At 43.5% G+C, this 22,155-nt stretch overlaps 1 protein-coding gene across 2 annotated transcripts in view; it reads right to left on the reverse strand.

The window, feature by feature from the left end:
- Positions 1–22,155, reverse strand: part of LOC144826531 (dual oxidase 1-like) — a 1,074,750-nt gene that overhangs the window by 105,526 nt on the left and 947,069 nt on the right. For both annotated transcript variants that reach the window (XM_078684961.1, XM_078684960.1), the window contains 2 exons: positions 15,098–15,225; positions 14,508–14,661 (listed from right to left, as the gene is read on the reverse strand). In XM_078684961.1, the coding sequence (XP_078541087.1) occupies positions 14,508–14,661; positions 15,098–15,225 (282 nt within the window). The remainder of the gene's footprint in view (positions 1–14,507; positions 14,662–15,097; positions 15,226–22,155) is intronic.

A 22,155-nucleotide genomic window follows, 5' to 3' on the forward strand; every position in this document is an offset into this window, starting at 1 on the left:
CACGCCCTCGCCGCCGTCCCCCGCATCCGAAGAGCCACCACAGGAGGAAGGTCCTTCTCCTACCTGGCCGCCAAGACTTGGAACTCCCTTCCGACCCACCTCCGCCTGACCCAGGACCACCTCGCCTTCAGGAAGCAGCTCAAGACCTGGCTATTCGAGCAGTAGCGGACCCCCCCCCCAGTGCCTTGAGACCCTCCGGGTGAGTAGTGCGCTATACAAATGCTCTGATTGATTGATTGATTGATGACATCATACAATGACTGTATGTTTCTGTAAAGTTTAAATATGTTTTATATATATGCCAAGGTGTATTGAAGAATGAGTGGGTGAATAAGTGTCTGGATGAAGGATTTACGAGGTGTGTGACTGATTGTGTTAGTGACTGATTAAACATGTCTTACTGAATGCATGCGTTAGTGAATAAACTGTGTGAATGTCTGTATCAGTGTGTCTGTTGTTGTGTACGCTGGTACATGGGTTAGTCAGTAACTACATGACAGATTATATGGGTTATTGATTGTTTGCCCGAGTATTTTTTATGGGTGCCAGAGTGTGTGTGTGGGTGGGTTGGAGGTATGTGACTCTGTGCATAGATGTGTAACTAGTTGATTCACTGGGTGTATGGTTTCAAGAGTGCATGTGGAAACAGCTCTATGACTGGGTGAGTGTGTGTATGGGTGTGTTGGTGAGTGAATGGAGGTGTCAGTGGTACATGTAAGTACCTACATATGTAAAAGTCAGTTTATGTGAGTGATGGTGTATATATTTAACTATATGTGACAGTGAGCGATTACGAGAGTGGCTGTATGGATGAGTGTGTACTTGTATCAGTGATTATATAAGAGAGTAAGTATGCACTACTATCTGTATGAGTTAGTGAGGTGGTGTGTGCATAACTGTATAGGTGAGTAAATGGGAGTGTGACTGTTTCTTTACATGTCTATCTAGGTGTGTGAGTAACTCCATGGATGAGTGGCAGTATGTGAGTGTCTGAATAGATGTATGAGTGCATATGATAGTGTTGTATTGATGAGTGACTGCATATATAAGTGATTCTATGGGTGAATGAGTAGATGTGTGTGTAGGCCTAAAAATCAGTGAGAGGGTATGTAGTAACTGGTATTGTTGTGTCTAGGGTTTCAAAAATGGTAGTCTGTATTTTAGAATGGATGTATCAAAGGTTATATTAGGGTGTGAGGAGGTGCATCGTATTATCACGTGGATGATATCATCAGTGATGTCATCAGTGATGTCATTTGAGATGTCATCAATGATGTCATAATTGATTTACTGACCATGCCATGAATGATGTAATATGTGACGTCATGAGCAGTGCATTGTGAGGGCGCGAGTTATAGTTAGCTGAACTAACTATAACAGTGACATTTCTTTGGTTTTGTAAGAGTGAAATGTCCAGCTAACTATAACGCCCCTGAAACCTATGGTTTTTTCAGTGAATTTCTAAGGTTTTTTTAAATGCACATTTCTAACTATAACTTCTGTTAAACCTATGTTTTTTTCAGTGAATATATATATATATATATATATATATATATATATACACACACTCTAGGAAATTGGGTTTTTGGTTTACTGGTTGAAGCGTTACAACCACAATTCATGTCAGGGTGAAACACAACTAAACTCCAAATGAACCTGTGGTCAACCCTCTGGAAGCTAAGTTAAGCAATCAGGCTTCACTTAGAGACAGTTTATAAAGTATTTATGCAACAGACAAACAATAATAAAATGAAAATACAACAAAAGAAAAATCCCACATCAATTTAGAATAATAGAGTAAATTTTAAACATTATTTGACACGAAAACAACAGAAAGTCCAATTAGCCTAACAGGAAAAATGCAATTTTAAAGGTGTGGTAGAAATCAAGCCAGAGAAGTAAAAAAAAAGCTCCAAGCGCGGTCATCTGGTCATGGTAGACTGGGTCTAAGTCACAAGTTCAGGCTGACTGAAAAGTATCATGTGGTCTAAGCATTGATACAAAGTCCTTGCGTTGAGCTTCACAGGCCAACAACGAGGAGCTGCGATGCGAGTTGCAGCATTGAGATGCGTTGAGCAGTGGCCGAGCTGATGACTGCCGATGAGGAGCTATGATGCGAGGCCCGCATCATTATCGAGGAAGGAAGTGGGGCTTGTGTAGACTTGTGCTACAATGCATCGGTGTGGGGATCAGGTGTATTACAATGGGCTGCTGTGGGCATCGGACTGTGTCAAGACATATGAGGTTGGGACAGATGGCAAGATGGTGGCTGTGTGAGCACTGCTAGAAGCCACTCACCCAGCACTCCATAATTTGAGGATGAAACCCCTGTTATAGATGTCTAAACGAGCCCGCTAGCTGTTGTGAACAAACAGCAATTGCAAGGAGAGAGGATTGTTGGAACCGCTTCCCATTTTACTTACTCATTAGTTTGTGTGGTCCTGAAGGTGCTTTTCGAGTGGTATGGCGGTAGACGCTGGCCCCGATTTGCTCTTTGGAACATGCCGCTAAAACAGCGGAGGCCCCCGCGGGATCAGAACAAGAATGGTGAAGCGACAGGAGGTGCAAAAGGAGGCCACAAGGGTCTGCCTGCTCTGCGGAAGACATCGAGCAGGAGGAAAGCTGGAGACGCTACTCCCATGGCAGGAAGTAGTTAGGTGGAGACAGGGAAAGCCAAAGATCGAGAGCTGCGAATCGCGGAAGTGGCTGGCCCTGCATAACAACAACGAGTGATTCCAGGGATGTTCACTGGCCGAGGCAAACTGGTGGAGAAATCAAAGAACGCGGAGGAAGAGTCTACCCCAGCTTTGTCTGAAGGGTTGCTAACCGCAGTGGAAGAGATTACCATCGACCCAGTGGAGTGCAATGTGAGTAATAATTTGAATGCTAATGCAGCTAGTATCAGTGTGGCTGCTATAAGGGCCTGTAATCCTGTACAGGGAGATGTAAAGGGTCATGAAGCCTTAGCCAGTGGTAAAACAGATAATGACAATGATGGTAGCGCAAAGGAAGCAATGGATGGCAACTCGATAAAATGTTCCCAAACTATTGGTACTCTGGGGGCGATTCCTAAGACACCGAAATGTGGAGAGACATTTTTGGCTCTTAATTAGGATTCAGAATGATCTAATCCCAGTGAGTTAACAGATTTGGACAACTCTGGTACAGACTCACACAGGTCTCTCTCTAACCCTAGTACACAATAGCAACTACCCTCCCTAGTAAAAAGAAGGAAGAGGACTAAAGGTAGTGGAGAACTCAACCTTTAAGTGAAGATGGAGGGCACGCTGAAGGGGACTCTGGAGGCGGATTAGCAAAACAGTCTGACAAGCTTGTGAATCCCTCGATGAGTCTGATATATGCAACCCTTAAACAGATGCAGGGGGAAGATAGACATCAACATAAACGTGCCCAACTTGCAGCAAGGATGCAACAAGGTGCAATACAAAAAATGAATACGTCCTGTGCTGAGATTACAGAGATAATGACCGCCCTTTAAGAACGGGTAGTAGCAGTAGAAACTGGTACAGAGAACTCAGCTCGACAAGCCACCGCAAATGAATCTTGTATGATGGGCGTTATGTGGAAACTTAGGGGTTTTGAAAATCGCCAACGGCGCAATAATCTAAGACTTCATGGTATCCCTGAAAACGCGGAAGGAGAGCATATCAAAGGTATTGTGCTGCGCCTGTTGAAGGGGGGCTTTCCTGAGCTTATGCATTGGGATTAGGAAAAGGAGATACAACGTGCATCATTTCCCTCTCATGCTTAAAAAGAAGCAGGGATGTAATAATGTTAATGAAAAGCCTAGAGCTATACTAATTGTTTGGGGTAACGTTCTCCTGCGACAAGCCGTGTTTGACAAGGCTCGCCCTGAGGCACGGCAGTCAACTGAGGGCTTCACCTTCTTTGTTAGGCCAGACTTCTGCCACATTATGGTGGACAGTAGGTGGAGGCTTCGCCAACTAATTTTGCTAATTACAATTTAGATACTGTATATAGATTTCCTGATTCATGCCCTTATATAGGCATAATTCACATAGCCCTTATTTAGGCATAGAAATCCAGCCCTTATTTAGGCATTGCTCATGCTAACCAAATACAGGCATGATCAACTACATCCGTTCATCTTCTTCACAACAAGGTCTTGGAAAACTAGACTCTTAAGCCTTTGGACTTCCCCTTGCCTGGATATTGATTTCTCCAAGAACTCATCTATTATGCATGGACATCTATTCCTTAGGGGTTCATTCATGACGTTCTTATGCGCGACTTGTACGTCAATACTGCCATTCCTAAACATCTTCAAGGTATAAATATACCTTCACTTGCTATGGCAAGGCACGGTGCGGTTCGGTTACCTACTTGCACGACGCAACTCACCACAGCAAGTCCCGAAGGAAGTCAAGTCCCCAACTGACGCACTGACCAGACACTGCCATCCTCCTCGCCGAGAATCCAGCTCCAGTGTTTCTGACTCTCCTTGAGGGGTGTTAGAGATCGAGTCTCATTCTAAGGTATGGAGCTGATTAGAACCTAAAAAAACTTTTGGCAATTCTTGGCACAACTAAACTAAACTAAACTATAGCTAAAACAGCACCTATGTCTTCCCTCGTACTACACTTAGGTTAGGTACACTGGGGTAGGATTATTTTAGAAGCATCTGTTGAGTATTTTAGCCTGTGTTATTTATGTATGTATTTTTATATATGTCATAGCTACAGACCATGCTATTGCATCTTATTTTATCTTACTGCTAACGCTGTACATATTATACTTCACATTCTGTTTTACGATTGTAGCAGTTCATATCTCTTGCATGAAAAAGAAGACTGTTCAATAAACCCTTTTTATTGAAACGCCCGTCTTCCTATTTCTGTGCAACTCTGTAGAAATGAAGCATGCACAATTGACTGAGTAAAACTGTAATCTATTGTTTCCACAACCCTGAAGATATTGTTCCGACTCTAAGGAAAACAAAGTTGTCATGTTTATGCGGTTGTCAGAAACTAATCCCTTCTTGTTCATCCAAGAAGTTTCAAGTGACCTCTGAGTTACCTGCACACACAAGTAGTTAAGTTTAATGTACTCGATAGAGACATACTGACCTCAGTCCTATGTCAAAACTATAGTGTATATTATTTCAATGCGCAGAGCCTATCAGGGGTATAGGAACTACACTACAGGGAGGCCTATCTACTCAGCCCAGCGCGGCTTAAAATTATATACAAGGGCACAACCTGAGTATTCTCTTCTTAGATACAGGCTCAGGAGTTTTTACGTGAAATTTCAGAGACTAGGATCTCTAAGGGGTCAGAGGGATAGATATGGGGAGACCAGAGCAGCTGGTACGAATATGTGCGGAATTCAGATGGTAAAAAGGGGTCAGCCTGTCTAACTGTTTTCACTAACAGGGGTTTTCTTCATGGTTTGGGTTTCTTGTTGGATGGAGCTTGATGAGGGGCGTGGGGCAGCTTCATGCAGGAGGCATCAGGAGGGTCTACGGACTTTTTTGCCTAGGGAGAGAGGGAAGGGGGGCGATGGGGGAAACTGGGGTGGGTGTAGGGGTGGTCAATGGAGAGTGTTGATCCAGTCGGTTTAATTAGAAATGTTAGCATTAGTAAGAAGCAGGAAGAGGATCAGAGTGGGCCTGCTCTGTACTACAAATGGTGCGAGGTAAAGTGAGAATTGCCTCAATTATTATATGTGGCTTGAATAACCTCCTGAAAAAATACAGGATTAATGTTGATATACAATAATTAAAGGCAGACATAGTTCACCATCTGGTCTCTGCTACAGCAAGTGGAACACGTACAAGAGGGATTGCGGTTATGGTTCGGAATGGAACAGGGCTTAGGTTTCTGCGCTCTAAATCAGACCAATGTGGCAGATGGGTTATTACTCAGTGCTGTACCAAGGATTATTCTTTTACTTTATGTTCTGTATATGGCTCGGTATTTGAAGATCCAACCCTATTTGAGTGGCTGAATGTGGAGCTAGTTGGTTGACCTCTACCCCTAATTTTAAGTGGAGATGCTAATTTAAAATTAAATAATGAACGTGTGAAGCTAGGTGGAAGGGCCTATTATGGCCGCAAACCCAAAGTCTTCAAAGCGCTTTCTAATCTGTGTAATACCCATGGTTTCTCCGATCCATGGTCTATACTAAAACCCCAGGATGCGGGATATACTTTTTTATCGGCTCCCCACCAGACTCATTCTAGGCTTGATTATTTTTGGGTGTCTCAGGAGATATTGATAAGATCCAACATAATAAAATTCCCTCGGGTGATGTCCGACCATAATCCATTAGTATTAGAGATCTCATCACAAGCATTAAAGCCCCCCATTTCTTGTTGGACCTTTAATAGAGTGTTTCTTTACGAGGATGACTATGTTTAACACATGAGGGTGTGGATTACGAGATTTTTAGAAAAAATAGGGGAAGCGCGTAGGTAGAGACAATTTCGGATGCATTCAAACCTGGGATTTGAGGGGAAACAATTAGATACGGGTGGGTAGCGCAAGCAAAAGAGAAAAGCTATCTCCAGGAACAATATCGGAAATTGAGTGAAGCTGAAACCCAGTTGATACAGGATTTCACTAATAACGGAGAAATAGAACAGGCACAAGCCAAGGTGGCTATATTTAAATCCTCAATTATAGAAAGGTCAGCAAATAGGGCAGCAGGGAAATATTGTGCTTGGTGGTCCAAATTGTATGAGTGTGGTGAAAGAGTGGGTCAACTGTTGGCTATCCGAGCAAGACAGAAGATAACTCAAGAGGGTATAGTTGCAATAGAGGATCTGGGGGCAGGGTTAGTGACTGAACCTCAGGAAATTCGAGCTGCCTTTCAACGTTTCTATCAGAAATTGTATAGTGAGGATACCAGTAATGATGTAGAAGCAATGCATAACTATCTAGCGGGGGTCTCAGGTGAGAAATTATCTGCAGATGAGAGGGAGGCTTTATAGACACCTGTGACAATAAAGGAACTTTATGGTGCTATTAGCTCATTGGTAAATGGAAAGGCGGTAGGAACAGATGCCATTCCTGGAGAGTTTTATAACATTTATGCCTCCTCCATACAAGAAATAATGAAGGATGTGTTTTTGGAAGCCCAGAATGGGCAAGGTTCCCCGGGGTCTTGGGGAACAGCTAATATACTTTTATTTCCCAAGAAAGGTAAACCAGCTAATGAAATGGCGTCTTATCGCCCTATTACCTTAATAAATAGCGATGTCAAAATATTTGCGAAGATTCTCGCTGTGCGTCTTATGGCTATTATCAAGAAATTAGTCTCCTCAACCCAGCATTGGTTTGTACCTAGACGCAGTCAAATAGATCATATTCGCAGGGTTATTGCTCTTTTTGGTGTGGCAGGTATTACCGGGGACACTATCGGGCTCATCCTGCTTGATGCAGAGAAAGCCTTTGATAGGTTCTCCTGCTCTTTTTTATGGTCAACCTTATAGAAAAGTGGGCTAGGAGAAATTTTTATTACGGCTATTAAAACAATGTATAGAAATCCCGTGACAAGAATATCAATCGTGGGAACGATTTCGGACCCGAAACTAATTAGCAGAGGGACCCGTCAGGGGTGTCCATGCTCCCCCCTAATATTTGCACTATGTATAGTTCCGCTTGTTCGAAGGATTGAAGCTAGCAACCTGATTGCAGTAGTGCAGAGCAAGGGTGGGGAGCACAAAAATATTGGCTTATGCCGATGATCTTGTGATTACTACCTCAAATCCCATGAATGCTTTAGGCGAGATTGAAAATGAAGCTGATATTTTTGGGAAGCTATCCGGCTATCGCTTGAATAAAAAAAAAACATAGGTTCTGGTTGGTAATGGCCTTCAGATAAATGATACACGAGTGGTCCAGAAAACAGTATATTTGGGAGTAGAAATCATGGCAGATGTCTCTAAAATTACTGAAAACAACTTGAAACCCTTCATTTTTAAATTCACAACCAAATGTAGTTGTTTAGAGAACATTAAGCTTACAATGGTGGGGAGATGTAATGCCATCAAAATGATTTTTTGACCAAAGATTTTATATTTCTTTAGGGCTATTCCATTGATTATCTGCAACTCATGGTTTACTACTATGAATCAACTATTCTCCAGATTTATCTGGGCTAACTGTCGCCCTCAGAGAGCAATTACATTTTTTACTTTGTCTAGAGACAGAGGGGGTTGGCAGTGCCCAATCTTCAACTATATTACTGGGCCCCAGTGTTACAAAAAATGGGGATATTGCCTAATGAAAAGGATGATTCAATGATGTTATGTTCCTCTGCTTTTATTTTTTAGTTGAATATAGGGACTGAGGCTAGAGGGTGCCTCACGCGGCACATAGAATGTAATTACTATAAAAGGGTCAAGTTTAAAATTCTAATTTGTGCATTTAAGGTCTGGACTTCAGTGCGGAAAAAACTTGGCACATTATTGCCTGTACACCAATATTTAAGAACAATTCTCTTCCAAGTATCTTTAATGATGGACATATGAGGTATTGGTATGATAAAGGAGTTGGGATAGTTGGAGATGTTACAAATGAGTCTGAGGTATTATTGTTCGACGTTATTAGAGATAGGTTTGAGTTGAATAATCAGTTTTTTTAAATATCTCCAGGTTTTTTAGGCAAGAATACGGGGTGCTTCTGGTTTTTCTAGGGTGAGATCGATGGAAGCCCTATTTAAAGGTTCAAGTTCATTAGGCGGGAAGTATAAAACTCTGAAGGATTTGACACAAGATGACTTGACCAAATATTCAGATCGATGGCAGAGTCTGCTACAGATTGAATCGTGAGAGATAGAAGACTCACGATATTTGGAGAAGTGGAGAAGTGTGGCTCACTGGTTAGAGGAGGCAGACCTGGAAGCAGAGGTCAGCCCGGGACCAGGGTTCAATTCCCGGCTCGGCGGGGTCTTGAGTCCTAAAATGTCCATGGACTCGACAATTCTCGCTCCGGTGCCTATTCGATTCACGGGTTCACACTCTGCGACTCTGGGCAATAGCTTGCTTAATCTCCACAACGGCCCCTCGCGGTGGGATGCCTGGCTTTCACCTTGCGGATACCCTGCCAGGGTTATCTCACAGGGGAATACCAGGACGGGTTCCCTAAGCAAGCGCTTAGAGACCGCTTGGTGATTTGCGCTATATAAAATTCCTGTACATTCCTGTACATTTACATATTTGGCCCAAACATCATTCATTGCGGCAAATTTACAATTACAATGCTTTAAAACATGGCTTAATTTGTATAATACACCAGCTATGATCGCTAAATGGGGTAGGGGACCAGGCTCTACATGCCCCCGGTGTCAGTATCAAGCAGCAGATAGTGTCCCTATGTTTGGAACATGCACAGCTCTAGATACTTTGAAACATGATGTTAGTAGCATTTTGTCACCCATGCTGGGCAGAGGAATTGTCTTATCACCACAATTGATTGTACTGGCTGTGCTATTCCCTCTTTCTTTAAGCCAGAGTCAGTCCTTTTTAGTTATTGCCATGAGAGTTTTTAGACTCTGTTTAGTCACTCATTGGCTTGATCCTGTTCCTCCATCTGGTCAACAATGGCTTGAAAGATTTATTCCCATATATATAGATTGGAGAGGCTTGTCTATTCTGGAAAAGGGTGTTGAGGCGAAAGCTAACGGATCAGCTATCTGGGCTCCCCTATTGAATTGGCCCCATATGAATTATGAATAATACATTTTGAATATGGTTTATTTTAGGCTATAATGATAATTGGATCAAGATAAGGCATATTTTGTATCCTGCTTTCTATCCGTTGCAATATTTGACAAAGAAATCTGTTTTTACTAGTACTGGTCAGCAATGGGAGGGGGAGGGAAGGGGAGGAGGGAGGTCGCTGGATACAAAATGTAATTTTCTGATATTTGTCTAATCTGTTTTGACTATACTTAGTAAAATGTCAATAAAGATTTATTTTTTAAAATGTTCTGTCATCATTGAAGAAGTCTGCTATGTCCTTGTGATTTGACATTGAAGAAGTCTGTTTTGTTCCTGTGACTTGAACAGGGGCCCATCCGACCAACCCTTGGAGATCCCTTGGAGTCCTGGGTCGACACATGCAGGCTGGGGTCTGCAGTACAGCTTACAGCAAGAGAAGAGTCGTGGTGCAGCAACAGCAGACCTTGGGAAGCAAAGCTATCTTTGATCAGCATGCAGGTCAGCAGAAAAGACTTCACAGCTGGGAAGTCCTTCTTCATGGCAGAGTTCCCAGATCCAGAAGTAATCTGAAGACTAAGAGTTGGGTCTAAGGGTCCATTTCCTACACCTGGAGCCCTCATTGAAGTTGTAGAAGTTTTTAGAGTTCTTCCCCTAAAGGGGTGTGCTTGTTTGGGGGCAAAAAACTAGTATGAAACCCTTTGTGAGTATTCTGAGGCAGATTCTTTTTGATGTGCAAATGTGGTAGGTGACAGCACCACCCTCCCATCCTGGCAGAGTCTGCCCATCCTGACAACACCTATTCCACCTTTGTCTCACTTTCTGGGAGTAATTGATAAAGACCACCTGCCAACTCCACCTAGTCATGTGACCCAGTGTACAGGCAGCTGGCACCAAATGTTTAGGACAAGAAAAAGCCAATTTTCTGAAAGTGGCATTTTCTGATTCTGACTTAAAATCCAACTTTAGCATTAAACTGGGTGTTACAAAGTACAAAGCACTCCAATTAAATTTAGAATGGAACTTTATTCTAAAATACTGTGACAGCCTCTCAACCACAACAGCTGTTCAGAGAATCTCTCTCACAACAAAGCCTAATTGTCATTCGAATGTTGGCGATACCATGTCTAAGGGAAAGGCAGGAGGTAAAGGAACAAGTTGAAGGGTACACATGGGGAACACATTATAAGGGAATTATAATTACAAAAGAATACTTCTTGATAAAATTATAATACTTCTCCCTCCTTGAATTGATGGCAGACAAATTGATTGTATTAAACAGAACTGATTTTAATGGTTTGTGATTGATATACTGTGATATTAGTAATACTGTTTATTCCTCTCCCTTCATATACTCAATGAAATATATAATCTTTGTGTCAAGCAGGTACATAATGGGCTCTACTACTGTGGTAATTTGTATTGGGTATCAACACCTTCAGGATTTTCTCAAAGGACCTCAATATCCTGAGAATGATGATAAGATGTTAATCTGTCCATGCTCCATGTCCTACCATCCTCTAGAGTCACCACATTTTCCCTCACCTCCACTACTTTCAGTTGTTTAGAAAGTTTGCTGCCACCCTTTTGACGAGCGTCATTCAGTTTAACCAACACCAAATCACCCACCTTCCTATTACTACTTTTGGTTCCATGTCTCTGGTCATATCTATTTTTATACATCTCTTTATACAGTTTGACATGGCTGCCCATTTTATCTCTGCACACCCATCTGGATTATCCTTCCCCAAGCCAATTTGGAGGCATTTGAGTACCCAGATATGTGCCCTTGAGTGCCAAAAATGGGAAAATCATAATGACCGAATTTGGTGTTGTGTGGTAAGACCAAAGCATTTTTTATAAGCCTTCGACAGCAGGCCTCCCTGACATATGTGCCAATGGAATGCATTCTTTAATCATTCGATTGACCTGTTCTACTAAACCATTTGCTCTAGGGCAGTACACAGCTGCTGCGAGATGCTGTATGGACATTTTTTCTAAACATTCCTCTATTAATTTTTAAAGTAAATTGCAAATTATTGTCTGTTGCAATAGTGCTTGACACTCCTTCTGTCATAAACGCTTCAGTTAAAATGATTATAAGAGACTATGGGCCGTATGTATCATGCCCAAATGCGTTCACAAACGCCGAAATTCGCAGAATTTCGGCGTTTGCGAACGCATTTTCCCAAAATGGTATGTATCACACAAATCTGCATGCAAAATAAGGAATCGCAAAATTTGCGATTCCTTATTTTGCGTTTGCATTTAAGAAATCGCAAATTTTGCGATTCCTAAATGCAATGTAAGAAGCCAAATATAATCGCTAAATGTCCTTGAGGAATCGCAAATTACCACCAACTTCTAGTTGGTGGTAAGTTGCAAATTCCTTGAAAAATGCACATTTTTGCATTTTTCAAAGTGCCATGTGACGCGTATGTGCGCCACATGTGCACCCATGCATATTTCAGGGGTGCAACAGGGTGTCCTTTGGACACCCCTGCACTCTTGAAATTATTCTCAATTTGCGATTAGGAAATTGCGAACCGCAAATTGAGAATAACTTCTCATTCATTCCTATGAGCCTCCTGGCCCATAGAAATGAATGGGAAAGTATTCCTTAATTGCGATTCGCAATTTGCTAATCGCAATCAAGGAATTTTAAGAAATCGCCAAAAAAAAGCGATTTTGTACATACATACCTATTTGCGATTCTCAAATAGCGATTTCTTAAAAATCGCTATTTGAGAATCGCAAAGCTGGATGATGATACATATGGCCCTGAGTGTTCATATTACTAACCTCTTTGGTCATACTCAGTCAGTAAAAGTCTACTAGTATCAACATGAACCTTACTGTCCCCAAGGATGGATTTAAAGGACCAATAATATCTTAGCCAAGTTTAGCCCAAGGGTTTAGTGGTGCACTCACTGGGTACAACGGTGCACTTCTTGTGTTCTTGGTTGTGTCACTCATGGCACAGTTTGTGCATTCTTTGACCTTCCCTTCCACAATATAGTCCATTTTAGGGAACCAGTACATTGCTCTAACCTTAAATTTCGTAAGGCTCCTACCTAAGTAGCCCTCATGGGCTAACTCAGCTATTCTGTTCCACAGGTCTTTGGGGGGCACCAGTCTAACCCGTGGAGTAGTATTCTCCCTCCCTTTAGTTGAAAAAATATACAAAAGGGGTTAGTGGTCGGTGTGAACTGTAAATGGCAAGCCCCATAAGAAAAATATAAAATGGGCAATAGCCCAAGCACTTGCAGAGCCTCACGCTCCACCAATGAATAGTTGTATTCAGCGTCTTTTTCATTCCCCAGAGGCAAAAGCCACTATTTTCTCTTCACCCTCCACAACTTGTGTCAAAGAAGTCCGAATACTGCGACAGCCTCTCAGCCACAGCAGCTGTTCAGAGAATTTCTCTCACAACCAAGCCTAACTGTTATTCCAGCGATCATTGGAATGTTGGCAGATACCATCTCTAAGGGAAAGGCAAGGGAGCAGAGGGACACGTGGAAGGGTACAGGGAACACATTAAGGGACTTTTCATTACAAAAGAACACTTCTTGATAAAATTACAACACAGGGTTTTAAATCACAAATATTTAGAGACCAAGCCCCACTTTCCTACCTCCTCGCAGTTGAACATAATCTCTTATTAAATGTAATAAGGTAACCCATTAGTTTACCTATGGGAGAGGCAGGCCTTTAAATGATGAAAAATGAATGTAGGCATTTTTTACTACCAAGACATGTAAAAGTTAAAGTTACATGTCCAACTTTTTAAATATATTGCAACCTGCCCTATGGGCTCTTTAGGGCCTACCTTTGGGGTGACCCTTATGTATTCAAAAGGAATATTTAGCCCTGGAAAAAGGGATATTTTGCCAGGTCGAAACAGCAGTTTACAGCTGCACATAAAGCTTGTAAAGGCAGGTCTGAGACAGGTTTAAGGGGCTACTTAAGCGGTTGGCACATAGTCGCATTTAATTCAGTCCAAATAGCCACGAACAATGGGTTCAGAATACATGGGGTGAAGGCAAAACGATTGGTAATGACCCAGCAGAGAGGACATAGTCCAACATATACACGCAAAAATGTATATATATGTGCACATATACATGTTTATACTTGCACACACAGACACGCACACACATTTTAGGTGTTGTCATTCTAGGTGTTAAATAAAATCAATGATGTGTTCACCTGCTAGCCCAGACTATCCATTTCAATGAAAGATGTTAAAAACGTGTCATCACACTGTACCCAATGCCAAGCAGAGCTTCATAAGTAGCTGTATCAGTCTTGAGATCCTCCCTGATTCTCACAATAAACTAGAAGGTAATTGATTCTTGCATGAAATTGAGACTATTAGACATTATTGCGCGCTCCCACCACCTAGTCATCATTTTAATCAATTTCCTTATACAACGACTTTGGCAGTGTGCTCAGCTCAGTCTGTACAACAGTTGAACACAAGCAGCATATTCCTTTTTCTCTGTGAATTGCCACATTGTGAGAAATGCAAATGTATCACAATCCCTGATAAAAGCCCCCCCATTAGATGCTCTGTGTGGTACCCCTAAAGTGGAATGTCCTTAATGTTGTGCTGGCCCTGGATCTCCCACACCTCTACTACATGCCGCCCCCGTCCACCAGGATACATCTCCTTCATTATACCACACCTTTTCTCACAAAACGTGCCTCCCCACCATGACATAGCCCTTCCACTATTCTTTGTGCTGCTGTAAGAGAGTAAATTATCGAGCCTATGTTGGATTTGAAGTAGTTTCGGCCATACCTGAAGGGAGGAGCTCTGCCCTGATCACACTGATTTCTTTCTTTTTCCTGCTGAGACTGATCAGATTGTCCCCCACGTAGATGAGCGCAGGTACGGCAAAATAGACGTAAAACTGGGGCTTCTGGAGCAAAGCAAAGCTACCATGAACCATGATCTGGAAGAAGAAAAAAAGACTGTGCCTGTGAGTAGATAGAAACTTGTCTTCTTGGAAGACAATCAGAAATACCACCTCTATAATTTAAAGCATAGTTGTACATCCTAAGTAATTTGAAACAGGCTGCATGGCTAATCCTGTTGTTTTTTTGTATCGTTGAAATTTGAGAAACTTTTATAATTGGTGATGATCTATTCACCATCCGCAATGTATAATAAAAACATAACCCATAATGCAACAGGTTACTTTCCATCTTGCATAAGTCGTTTTAGCATGTGTTTCGGGATGCGCCAAACACACCCATCTTTTTAGTTTAATTGCCTTGTTTCTATTACATCTCCCACCTGACCTCCCTATTCCTTATGCACCTGGAATCAACCTGGAATCACATTAGAGACTTTGTCACTGCGAATAAACTTTCTGCGGACCAACTTACCAACATGTAGAGCAACACGTAGAAATGGTGTGTGATCCAGAAGCCGCGGAAGCTTATGCGTCGGAAATGATGGGAAGCAAAGACGTACATGAAAGCCAGGACGACCAGCAGGAGAATCCCAGTCAGTCCTATTGTAGATACAAAATAAAGGACACTTCATTTGTCTGCCTAGTGGGCTTATAGCTGAATAACAATGGTTAAGCTTCCCTCTGATATATGTTCAGTAGCAGTGCCACACATTTAGACCGGGATTAAAACATCCTGATTGAAAATCTTGAAGAATGCTTAGAAAAACACATAAAGGTTAATTGAGATTAAACATTGATAATTAGCCAACACCTAGAAACATAAAAAGTAACTGTCTTGGTAACCATGACACAAGCATCGCTCACAGTAGTTGGTATTATCCACTTTACTAATATGCCTCTATAGTAGTAAGCACTTTGATGACAGTAGTGAGATTGACAAGAATGTAGGGAACTTTGTGGGGAATGGACACAGCAAAAAGAGTTTACTTTAAGACATTAAGTTGTGATCATGTAGCAGAATTTCAACAGTGAACAAACAATTTTTCTAAGACCCATTGGCTAGATGTCGAAGGCATTTTTGTTGCCGCAAAATGGCACGATTAACAGAATCGCAGAGTTTGCAGGTCCTTTGAGACCCCTTCCAGTTTGAGAATGTGTAAGGAAGACTATACCCTACACTTAAAAATAAAAATGAAATATTTCATTTTTTGCTTTTAAAGGAATCCCGTTTCCTTTAAGGAAAACGGCTGCATTGTTTTTAATGATTGCTTTATTTAAAAGCAATCACAGTGTGGTGGTCTGCTGACCCCAGCAGGCCACCATCCTTGTGATGGCAACGCATTCTAGTGGGTCACAAATTGCGACCTACCTTGTCAATATCAAAGAGGTAGGTATATTTGCGACCCACTTGGAATTGCTAATTTTGAAATCAGGGGCAAGTTTAAATTTAATACATTAGTAATAGCAATTAACAAATAGCGATTCACAAAAGTATCGCAGTTTGATAATCGGTATTATTAATGTTTGTACATCTGGGGCCAGATGTATCAAGATACCCTTTTGCGATTCTCAAATAGCAATTTTTAAGGAATCGCTATTTGAGAATTGCAAAATGGTATGTATGTAGAAATTCGCAATTTTTTAGCGATTTCTTAAAATTCCTTAATTGCGATTAGCAAATTGCTAATCGCAATTAAGGAATAATTTCCCATTCATTTCAATGGGCCAGGAGGCCCATAGGAAGGAATGGGAAATGATTCTCAATTTGCGATTCGCAATTTGCTAATCGCAGATTGAGAATAATTTCAAGGGTGCAAGGGTGTCTTAAGGACACCCTGCTGCACCCCTGAAATTGACATGTGTGCGCATATGGCCTACAAACATGACCTAAGGGCATGTATGAGCGTCACATGCCACCTTTACAAATTGCAAAAAGTGCATTTGTAAAAGAATTCACAAATTACCACCAACTACAAGTTGGTGGTAATATGCGATTTCTTAGTGTGAATTCGCAAAACTTTCTTGTTTCTTACATACCATTTAAGGAATCGCTTTTTGTGACTCCTTAAACGTTAGCGCAAAAGTAAGGAATCGCAAACTTTGTGATTCCTTAATTTTGCGATGCGATTTTTTTCATACATCGCATTTCCTGTATTTTTTGTCGCAAACGCTGCTTTTTTGCGATTTGCAGCGTTTGCGACAAAAATACCGCTTGATACATCTGCCCCCTGGTTCCATAATTTTTGGTATGGTGATACTGCGGGTTTGCTGAAATAAAGACAGTGGCCGTGTTGCACTACCCATCATGCATTTTACACGTTTAGACTAACATATTAATAATAATATTAATACTTTTTTTGAAATCTTATGGTACCCAGATTTCGTTGCTGCACACTACAATGATCAGATGCCAAAATTCTCTAAACATACAACACTTTACTTTCAGTTCTACATCAAAGAATAATCCCTGGGAGACCACACATATGAACCAAATGTGCTCTAAAAATGTTTATAACAAGACTCCAACACTATATTACCCAGAACCAGAGCAATTAATAGCTGTCCTTTTTTCGGATATCTTTTATTTCTAAAGTGCAACATTGTCTAGCGCCTCCTGCAATTGCCACTTCCTCGCCAGGCTTCTTGGCGGCTCTTGCTCTGGTGAGTGAATATGTAGGAGGGCGTTAGGTGCTGTGGCACTGGAGGACAGTGGCAATAAAAGTGAACCTTGTGACTGCAGCATTTTTTCGAGTAGGTGTGATCAGCTTACTTTCTGAAGGTGCAATGCTTTGTCAGTTTTAGATCCTATCACCACTGTCAGTGCAATTGCCGTGATCAAGGAAAGGAGCAGGGCTCCACCATATAAATAAGAATGTTGTCCAACAATTTAGCCCTAATTCCTTAAAAAATAACGTCAGGTGGGAGGGGAACTGAGGAGAGGGACACACCGATTTATTGCTAAGCAATCATCTTGCTATGGGGAGATCTGCACTTTTTGTCAGAGAACAAAGGCCAATCAGTAAAGGGTTCACTAAATGAAGGGCAATTTATTGTAGGAAAGATGTCATAGAGGTATTTGGCAACACTCTGTGGGGTATATTCACAAGAACGTGTGTTAACTACCGCAAGAGTAGGGTAACGCAACTTTCAACATCACAGCCTATCTCTGTAAAATAACCCCTTGGCAACGTGGAATTCACAATAAGTCGGTAGCATGCGACGTCATCAGATAACGCGTCAAAAATCAGCATGAAAATCTACACCGCATCGCAAAAATGCGAAACGCGAATACAAAAAAACATGCGATGAGGCCAATTGCGGTACAAAAATCAGAGCGAACCAGCCACAGGCCTGCTAATCCCATGCGCCAGAGGGGAAAACGTACTATAAAAGAAAGAGAGGAAAAAAAACATAAAATTCAAACTACGTAGCGCCATTGATGCACCGGGATTTAGTGCAGCGGACAAGCCGAACCCCACAAGCCCCACTGAGGACCAGCAAGGAACCCCGTGCTCGGGGAAGGGCAAGGACAAGAGGAAGAGGAAGACTGGGTACAGTCCACAGGAAGACCGGACCATCGTCACATAGGTCATAGGACACTACCAACAACTGTTCGGCACCTCCACTGCGGCACTGTCAACCCTAATTGAAATATGGCAGGCCATCTTCAACAACGTCAATGCATGTCGGAGTGGCAAGGAAGACACTAGAGCAGGTAAAGAGGCGCTGGCATGAAGTGCTCATCCAAACCAAGGAGAAGCTCCCCGCCAACAGGAAGGTAGCCAGGGCGACTGGAGGTGGGAGTCCTGTGACACAGGAGGTGACTGATGAGCTGGAGGAAATGGTGGCCACAGTCAGCAGTGTGGAGACGGTGGCAGTAATTGGGGGCCTGGACCCAGCACTATACGACCTCACCCAACAGCAACAGGGTGAGTAACGACCAGGGACGGGGGGTCAGGGGGAGATGGGCACAATGGCACGCAAGCACAAATACATGTAGCACACTGCACTCCCACAATGATCGTGGAACATGTCACTGAGAGCCTTGACACACTACAGCACACATAGAAACGCCAAGTAGGCCCCCATCCACAATGTGCACAAAGGGGCCCTCTCCAGATCACCAACATCACAATGCAGCACACACATAGCAATCACAGAAAAACAGCAATGACGACAATGTGGTACAAAGTGCAACACCAGCACCATAGTACACGACTAACAACATGTCCTCTACGTGCGTAGTAACTGTCCACTCATATCTGGCATTGCCTGACACTGTGTGATGATAAAGGACGGGTACTACCACACATCCGTCATGTAGTCGACCAAACACACTGACTGCCATCAACTAGCCAGCTACACCAAAACAGCCACAATGTACATTGGCATACAGTCAGAACGTATACATCAGCTAATCTCCAACATACATGTACGACTCTGTAACCCTGAATCCACCCTTTCACATTGCAGAGGGAGAAATAACACCTCTTGCAGAGCAGACCGGACACATCTTCAGTGACAATGAAGAGGACACCCTGGTCATCTGCACCGACACCCTCCAAGGGATCGCAGATAGCCAGCTGCCTGAAGTGAGCCCACCACCTGCACAGACCACAATGCAGGAAACACACACCTCCACGGCTGTCTCCCAGTGCCCCCAACCAATTCATGGAGTACCAATAACAGATGGCGTTGCCAGGTGGAGTTGGCTGACCATCTGCGGGTGGGCTTTGGACTTGTGGCAGCCAAACTCAATGCCATACGTGGGTGTCTAAGTCCCATCAGGGACCATGTACAGTCCCTAACAGACACCACCTGTATGCACTATTCTCCAACATAGACCTTGGCTGATCTCGCTGGGGCAATGAGCATAATACAAGAGATGTGTGGTAAGACAGGCACCAGCGATCAGAGCACAGAGTTGACACAGAGGCGGAGGACACTAGAGACCATGGAGCAGAGGCAGGCTGAAGTCTGTCTGCCACAGCTGTACACCAGGGAGTAGCAACTGGGAACCTCAATGCTCTGCAGTACTTCATATTGCCATTGCTGCCACTGAGCCGTTCCAAGATGACTGCTGCGGAAATTTCGACACACACAGCTCCGAGCCCTGATGTGTCCGTGGCACACAGTGATGCTGCCCCATCACCTTCACAGTCTGTTGTGTCAGTGGCACACAGTGATCCATCACACACACTGGACACACCAGACACAGAACCCGTATCAGGGGAGTAAGAAGGGGAGGGGAATTACGGTGTGAGGAGGTGGCAGTAGCATCCATCACTGCCAGGATTCAACCACCAAGCCACCAAACTCTCGGCAACATGTTTCGGGCTGATGAGGATGCTGAGGAAAATCTTGCCGCTCCTCCCATTCCATGCCCGGAGGATCTTGGTGCAGGCTATCATCCTGTCCCGTCTTGACTACGGGAATTCCTTGTATTTAGGTGCTCCGGCTGGTACCATAAAAAAACTGCAGGTTACTCAGAACTCTGCAGCTTGCCTATTGTTCGGACTTTCTCGTAGACACTCAGGGTCAGTCGCCCTGAAAACACTCCATTGGCTGCCAATGCAGGCTCGGATTGAATTCAAGGTGATGTGTATAGCCCAGAAAGCCATGTGGCGCACTGGCCCAGCATTAGTTTGCTCCCTAGTCTCCCCTTAGCATCCGCCAAGAGCCCTACGTTCTGAGGGTACATGCCGGGCAACAATCCGTAAAATCAAAGAGCAAGGTGGGGAGGACGCTCGTTCTCGTGGAATGCCGTCTCACGCTGGAATTCCCTACCCCTCTCCCTCCGTAATGAACCAGATCTACTCAAGTTTCGCAAACGGCTGAAGACCCTTCTTTTTCATTAACGCGTACCTTCTGACAGTCACCTCTCCTCTCCCGTCCTAAGCGCTACGAGGCCTCGGGGCAGAAGTGCGCTCTATAAAACTCCATTACATTACATTACATGTGCCCTGTCCTTGCCTGGTGATGACCTACGCAGCATGCCCTGGGAAACACCTCCTACTGACATCTGGAACACTCTGTGACATTCACCCGGACCCTGACACGGACAGCCATTTCTTCACTGCAGACCAATTCCACGGCAATCTTGCTGCGGAATCCACTTCCTAATCACTGCTCAATCCCCAAAGGACTGTGTTTGGCCGACCACTGAGCTTCCATGTGATGTGGGCTTGGATGGCCATGTATAGCACGAGCTCCATCAATCACCCGAATAAAACATTCTGAATGACACACATGTATCATTACTATGTTCTCTCACGTATGTAAGTATGGCTGGATGTGGGGATGATGATTGCACATGAAGGTACACCATGGTAACTTAGGTCTATGCGCATGTGTATCCCTGAGACACATGTGAAATTGAATGACTTTGAAGGTGAGTACTAGCTGTGTCCCCATTGCACATCAACAATAATCTCACGACCCCCCACAATATAGCCCCATGTCCACGTGTTGAATGGGGCTGTGGGTAGGAGTGACCGAATCTGTAGCAGCCCAGGAGTGCTGCCCTACATCACATGTGACAACAGAACTGCATGTCGTAAACCCACTTACATACTTCTGTGTGGCCACATTATGATGTATGACAGTGCTCTACATGGTCAGAGGTTGCCCACCATACTCACATTCTTGTAGTCACGTAAGTGCACATGTCGGCCAGCACCTATCCCATGACAATGTCTGGCTCTTGGAGGTTGAACTTGCAAAAGGGACACTCCACCATTGCACATGCGTCAGTCAGTCTCTCCCTCTGCAGGGACGATACTCATTGTGGCACACAAGTGGACAATCAAATCAACACACAACACAGTTAGACACCAGTGGGGTGACATGAACATAATTGGTATGTGCATGTCAGTACGGATGAGGCAACTACCACTACAGGCAGGGACATGCTTAAGACACTTGCACGCAGCATGGGTACATGTCGAGGTTCAGACATTGTAGTTGCAAAAATGGACGATAATCATCACGGATGGCTATGCTCCCAGCCCACCTTGCCATGCTGGATGAGTCATGTGTTGTTTGGCTTCTGTCCATTGCCCCGTGTGAGGGGGCACGACTCACTGCCCATGGGATCAGCAAGGTGCTCTGCCACAGGGGTGCGCATTTTGTCTGCTCTGCTGACAGTGCTTAGGTGAAAAGGTCCGACATGTTCACATGTCATGCCACAGTTCTGTGTATGCTGTCCCCCAGCAGTGTGTGCGAATTGGAATTGTTGCCAAATAAAGCTGTGTCGCTAGGACTATGGACCTATCTCACCTTGCACAGGGGTGTGTACACACACGTTGTTACATGCATATGCATCCAGGGATGGGACGATGGCAGGCGTGTCCTCCGTTGTGGTGGGACATGTAAGCAATCTCCAAGTAGCAACATGTCGTTGGGACCTGTGTTGTGGGTAACAGTCGAATGTGGCTGCAGGGACGTAGTTACTCGTCCATGAATGCCCGCGCAGCTTCATATGCAATGTGTTCCAATAGTACGTAGTTGTCGTGTTCAAGGAACACCACG

The sequence above is a fragment of the Lissotriton helveticus genome, chromosome 3_2, assembly GCF_964261635.1.
Source record: "Lissotriton helveticus chromosome 3_2, aLisHel1.1, whole genome shotgun sequence".
NCBI lineage: Eukaryota > Metazoa > Chordata > Amphibia > Caudata > Salamandridae > Lissotriton > Lissotriton helveticus.